The sequence below is a fragment of the Centruroides vittatus genome, unplaced genomic scaffold (genome assembly GCF_030686945.1).
Source record: "Centruroides vittatus isolate TY-2023 unplaced genomic scaffold, ASM3068694v2 contig_957, whole genome shotgun sequence".
NCBI classification, from domain to species: domain Eukaryota; kingdom Metazoa; phylum Arthropoda; class Arachnida; order Scorpiones; family Buthidae; genus Centruroides; species Centruroides vittatus.
The window spans coordinates 392,500-398,954 of NW_027122636.1; the positions used below are offsets into that span (position 1 = coordinate 392,500).

The window sequence follows — 6,455 nt, forward strand, 5'->3', positions numbered from 1 at the left end:
ATAGAAGTTATTTCAGTTTTTTACTTTTTACTTGTTATAAAAGTATAGGTACAATTTCTAAAATCACATAAAATTAATTTTTAAATATATTTTTAACACTTTGAATATTGGGTTTCACCTCCATTGGCTACAATTACTTGAAAAATTCATTTAGGCATGGAGTTTATTAATTGTTTTAATTATTCATCTTTATTTTCATCCATGCATCTATCATTGCAATCTTTGATTGATTTACACATTCACATTGTTTCCCTTTTTGATAAATAATGTCTGCTAAAATCCCCCATAAATTTTTAATGTGATTTAAATCTGGACTACTTGAAGGCCAGTCAATTACTTCAATATTTTCTTTTTAAATGAATATTTTGTTTACATTGAGGCATGAATGGGAGCATTAGCTTGTTGAAACTTCCATTTATGACCTGCAATTAATGCACCAAATGTAATCATATTATTATACAATAATTTTTGATATTTTTTTGAGTTCATATTTTTGTCAACAAATATTAAATCAGTTTTACCTCCCCATCCAAAACCACTCAAAATCATTACATACTCACCCCCTCGTTGCCGGCTTATTTTAACTCTGCTTTCTCTTCTTAAACCATTCCAACAATATGAAAACGCATCAGAGCCATCTAAATTAAACTTCTTCTCATCACTAAACATTATTTCTTGCCATTCAGTCCATCCCATCTCGTCTTTAGCCCAGTTTAAATGCATTGATTTCTGTTTGGCAGTTAAAGATAGTTTCAACTTCATTTTAAAATGTTTTACGTTGTCATTGTTTTTTGAAGTTCTCCAAACAGTTGCAGGAGATACATCTACTGGTAATTCAGCAGCAGCTTGCCTTGTTGACATGTATTTATTAGTTATAAGCTTCAAAACTTGGCTCTCATCTCCTAAATGCTAAACATTTATGCCCATAATTTTTACCTTGTTAGACAACATTTCAAATAGCATTTGTAGAATCTATTTACAGCTGCAGCCAGTGGTCTAGTCCCCATCCGACAGATGATGAAGTTACAGTTGGCGGGCAAGAGAATAAAAGAAAGCGACAGAAGACATCCCATGTGTCATCCTCTCTTAATTCTGAGCTGTATAAAAGGGCAGTAGACTACCTGGCAAATAAGCCCAGCAACCCCCCAGCATGTGTAGAACAAAATTTCGGTAACCACGTCGCCCTCAGCTTAATGAAAATTAGTGAAGACTTGCGGGAAGAAGCAAAATATGAAATACAGGGCCTTTTGTTCAAATATTACAAACAATCAAGGACCAATTGCTAAAGCAATAAATGTTTGTTTTATTATATTATGTTTAATTCTCTCAATTGTACATAATATCTACACAAAACGATGTTGCCAGTAAACGGCACCGACATCAGACATGAAGAATTCTTTGAAGTTGTTTCTCACAACTTTCGCCTCTGAACTGTAAAAGTTGGAGTAGGTGGTGGTCACTTGTGGAAGATGTATATCTGTCCCAGGCTGTACAGGAATCTCACTCCTCCATGCACCAGGCACAGTGATACCTGTTTCCACATCTTCTCTGTCCACATAATCAACTGACCATGATACCGTGTTTTCATGGCTCCTTAAAAAGTTGTGAAGCGCACAACCAGCAAGTACTAATGTGCGCACTTTGTCTGGCTGCAACAGTATGGGATTTAGAAACACCCGTAGTCTGTTCGCAAAAATCCCGAAAGCTGTCTCCACTACTTGGCGGCCACGTGAAATTCTAAAAACAATTAAAAGATATGTTTAATCCAACTATTGCTCTATCAATTTTCCAAGATCACAGGTTTTATTTTTATACCATCAACCTTTTCCTACTGGTATAATACATGCATTAGCCACTGAATGCTTACCTGTAATTGCATATCCGTTCTTCCAGAGTCAAATCATTTCCACCATAGGGTTTGAGGATATATGGTTTCAAACCAAAAGCATCGTCGGCTAAGAAGACATATGGAGTGCATATGTCTTGACCTGGAAGCGGATGAGCTGGAGGTATGTCAAGAGCATTTACATCAATAAGCTCCTTCAATTTGCATTTGTTCCACACACCTCCATCACTGACCCTACCTTGTGTGCCAACATCAACATATCTAGAAAATCAAAATAAAGAAAATTCTTTTATCCCTTGGTATAATTAAATTAATTAAAAATCTACTAATTATTATCACTTGTTTTCTATTTTGATATACATGTTATTGTTAACAATGCGTTGGAAGTCAAGAATAGACTTGTTTCTTACCTTCTGCATATCAACTTACCGAAATATGTAATTTGCATCCACAACTGCTAAAAGAACAATTGATTCTGTTCCTTTGTAATTATGATAATGACTACCACTGTTGATGGGCTTCCTCATCACAATGTGCTTTCCATCAATGGCTCCCAAACAATGGAGCACATTCCACCGATCTTGAAACTGCTTGGAAATAGCCATCCAATGTTCCTTTGATGTTGGCACTTCAAATATATATTTCAAGGTCTCGTACAAAGCTGCACATGTTTCCACGACTATATATGATATTGTTCTTTCGCCAATTCTGAATTCCCACGATAAATCTCTAAATGTAATTCCAGTGGCTAGAAACCGGAGCGTAACGGTCAGTCTCTCAGCAGGAGATATTGGCTCCCCAAACTTTGTCTTTTGTTTCTGAATTCTAGGGGAAATTTCACGTAAAAGATACTCAAACTGGCTTTCTGTTAGTCGCAGCCACCTCCTGGAAAATAAACATACAATTTGTTAATTAGATTTGTGCTTTAAAGGACATCAAACTCCCTACGTCCTGTTAATTGCCATGTTAGCCAACATACCTGTATGAAGTGGGATCCTCGCCTCTCAACTCTAGATTTAAATTCAGGAAGGCCCCTTTATCTGTTCGTCTTTTAATCCATGTTCTGGTAGGCCCCCGCTTTCTACGCCGTTTGTTTTTGTTTTGTTTTTCCAGCGACGCTACTATGATGGCGCACACTGAAAAATCTATTTTATCTTCGCAATCGCCCATACTTTTTGTCGAACAAGTAACGATCTACCAGCACGCCTAGCTCAAAGAGAAAGCACGATAACACGTGTTCACATGTGTCGCTAAGTTGCCACCTTTTCAAAATTGCTGACCCGGACATTTTAAAATTAGGATATTATACCGAGGCATTGTAAGTGGGATAAGTTTGGGTTTTTTTTTTTTAACTTTTTCCACCCTGTCTGGATTGAGAGAGCCCTTTTTGGCAATTAGTTTGGGTGGGGGTGTGAAGGTAGTCTTTAACTGTTAAAATAAAATACTCGCAAATATTTTTATAAATTTATTTTGTATAATTTCACAATTTCTACGAAAACGGGACAAATTAATAATTAATCCAGATCTTGAATTTAAAACCGGCATGGTGGCAACACTAGTCGCTAATCTCCCATGATGCAGCATTTTTACGCGAGCAAACGTTGTGTAGTTTGCGGCCGCTTCGTGCTCGAGTAGCTTACCTAGCAAAAATTGGCCCATAGCATCATGGGAAAAAAGGCGGGGCTTGGGAGCGCGACCGAGAGTACTCTAGCTCTCGCTTCCTGTAGTTTGCGGCGGCTCTTAGTGAACAAAAAGCAGGTTCTCTTGCAGCATAACAATGCCAGACCACACGCTGCAAAAATAACTGTACAGAAACTTGAAAGCTACAACTGGGCAATTTTACCTCATCCACCATACTCCCAGTGATTATCATCTTTTTCCGCAGTTTGCAGAATTTTTTTAATAGGGAAAACTTTTGAGGATGAGAACAATGTAAAAAAAGGCTATTTCTGAATATTTTGATTCAAAACCGAAATCATTTTACGAAGACGGGATTAAAAAGCTACCATCAAGATGGCAAGAAATTGTACAAAATAATGGTGAATATGTTACCGTTAAAGTATTTAATGCAGTTATTTCATAGAATACCTAGTTATTCCATGGAATAACTGATCGTGTCCGTTAAAGTGTGTAATATGTTATTAATTTGAGACTTTAACCCGTTACTCCACGAAGTTGACTGGTTGTCTTGCATCCAAGTCGTCAACATATTTTCTATGTCCTGATTGGCTCTCTCAACACTGCCTTGGCGTTGGCTATGTCTTGGTTTGCAATGCACGATCTTAAGCTCTGGCCAAGTTACTTTTAAGTCATCAATAAGTTTGTTACAAAATTCTCTTCCATTGTCCGACTGCAATATACATGGGGCTCCAAACAACAGGAATATATCAAGCAACTGTCCTGCAACTTCTTCTGCTCTCTTTGTTTGAAGAGGTCTTAAAACCACGAACTTTGTAAGGTGATCTTGATAAACGAAAATAGATTTATAGTTTCCATCAGGTTGTGATTGAAAATCTATGAGGTCAACCTGACATCTTGAATTCATATGTGAAAAAATCATGGGCTTAACAACAACACCTTTTCTGCTCGCTTTGCGTTTTTGTTGACAAGATTCACAAAAATTCAGGAAAATCTTAATATCATTTTGCGTAATATTTTTGTAACGACGATTAAGTTCTTTTATCATTCGGTCTCTACTACCGTGCCCAATAGATAAATGAGTTTCATACAAAATGTCAAACAAAGAATCACTTGAGCAATAAAACATTACATCTGGTGTTACATTTGTTACTGGGACTATTAATTTTTCTACTCCTTGAACTTCAAGGACATCGTAATGTTGAAGTAACCAATAATCACGTGGCACTTTCTAATCTGAAGTTTTAGATTTCTTTACATCAGCTATCAAACTTAATAATTTTTCACGGGTGAGCAAAGCACTGTTCTCTTTCACATCACGTTTTATTTAGTAAAGATTCAAACTTTTCTTTCATTGCAGCTTTTTTTACGTTATCACTTAAAGAATTCATTGTTCAAGGCAATTTAAGGTCTTAAAAATAATTGCACTTTAACGTAAGCAAACTAAATTATAAAACTTAAAAAAATAAATGTATCTCAATACCTGACACGTGGAAACAGTATTTGACGAACAGCAGCCGGCACTGTACGTGCAAGCAATCAATTAACCGGAATGAACTGGCGCCAACACTCTAAACAAGTTCTCTTCCTATGGCCTAGAATAGTTCATAAATGCAGTAGGGGTGGAAAATAAATGTATTTGTCGTGCGAGATATATGATATAGATTATTTTACACTTTAACAGGCTGCAGATCGTTATTCTATGAAATAACTAGTTAAACCATGAAATACAAGAGAGTTTTACACTTTAACGGACACGATCAGTTATTCCATGAAATAACGGATTTCATACTTTAACGGTAACAAATACATTATAGATTGAAATAAAATTTAATTATAATTTTTTGCTGCTTTTTTTGTAGATAAAAATACGCACGAACTTATGGAATGACCTGATAGTAGTGTTAATTTTTTGATTTATATTATCAATATAGGAAAAGAGGTGTAGAAAAGTGTAAAAAGTTTGATATTTTTTAGATCTGTGTTATCTGTTATTGTAATCAACGACATAATTATGAAAGAATTTAAATGCTGCTAACTGATAAGACTGAATTTAACTACCAAATAAATAGATAACAATAGATATAACACTAGATATCCACGTTAATTTCTGGTGTGTGAAATGTTGTAACTATTTTGGTATGTGTGCTGTGTTCTGTATATGTTTGTGTATGTTACGTTGGTAGGAAATCACACGCGATTTAATACACTGGTTAAAAATTAATTTCCTGGACCACTCTCCACTCCCCAACCTGCCAATTCGCGTGCAATAATGGCCGCTGTTTAGAGGGGTTGTTTTAGCTGGTGGATATTATTGAAGGTTTGAACGTATATATACATTATATTAAATATGTTATAATTTACAAAAATTATGTATCCTATTTCATTTTTATCGAAATATATCTAGTGATAGTTTGATTATTTTATCGTTACATCTACGACTAATGAAATTTTATTGTTGAGTCTGAAATATATCGTTTAACCTATTTTGTTAGATTTACTTCTATAAATTATCAGCAAACTGGTTTATTTTAATACATTATAAATACTCCTTTTTACGTAATCTAAGGTGTTTAACATTAAACTTCAAACTAAAGAATTTCTATAGTAAAATGGATGAAATTTATATGTTTTTCAGTGAAATTTTCAACAAGTAGATCGCGATCGTCTAAGAAATTCACGCGTTTTTTTAAATGTTAATGTCTTTCAAAAAGTTAATAATGTTGTGATAATTAAATTAAACTAAATTATATTTATTTTTCTTATCAAATTAACAGGTATAAAAAGGTAATTTTAATTGCAAGATAAAGCAGAATAACGTCATACACGAGCCATCCGCCAAGAGGGTATCTCCCGAAAAGACTTTCTATGGGCCTTTTTTTTTTTAACTCTTTCCGCCCTGTGGGCACTAAGAGGGCCTCTTATAGCAAGCCCATTATGGGTTCGGCCAGGCCCACAATGGGGCGGCCGG

The 6,455-nt window shown here is 35.2% G+C and overlaps 1 protein-coding gene across 1 annotated transcript; it reads right to left on the reverse strand.

The window, feature by feature from the left end:
• Positions 1 to 1,343: 1,343 nt before the first annotated feature.
• On the reverse strand, positions 1,344 to 2,732 carry LOC136985259 (uncharacterized). Its single transcript, XM_067282508.1, has 3 exons — positions 2,276 to 2,732; positions 1,868 to 2,107; positions 1,344 to 1,737 (listed from the first exon to the last, which is right to left on the reverse strand). The coding sequence occupies exons 1-3, from the start codon at positions 2,449 to 2,451 to the stop codon at positions 1,344 to 1,346; spliced, it is 810 nt and encodes a 269-aa protein (XP_067138609.1). The 5' UTR covers positions 2,452 to 2,732.
• Between the last annotated feature and the right edge of the window lie 3,723 nt (positions 2,733 to 6,455).

Coding starts and splice junctions, on each gene's coding strand:
- LOC136985259 (XM_067282508.1), bottom strand. CDS start 2,451: ATGGCTATTTCCAAGCAGTTTCAAGATCGGTGGAATGTGCTCCATTGT. Junction 2,108..2,275: donor GATGCAAATTACATATTTCG/GTAAGTTGATAT, acceptor TTGATTTTCTAG/ATATGTTGATGTTGGCACAC. Junction 1,738..1,867: donor GAACGGATATGCAATTACAG/GTAAGCATTCAG, acceptor AATTGTTTTTAG/AATTTCACGTGGCCGCCAAG.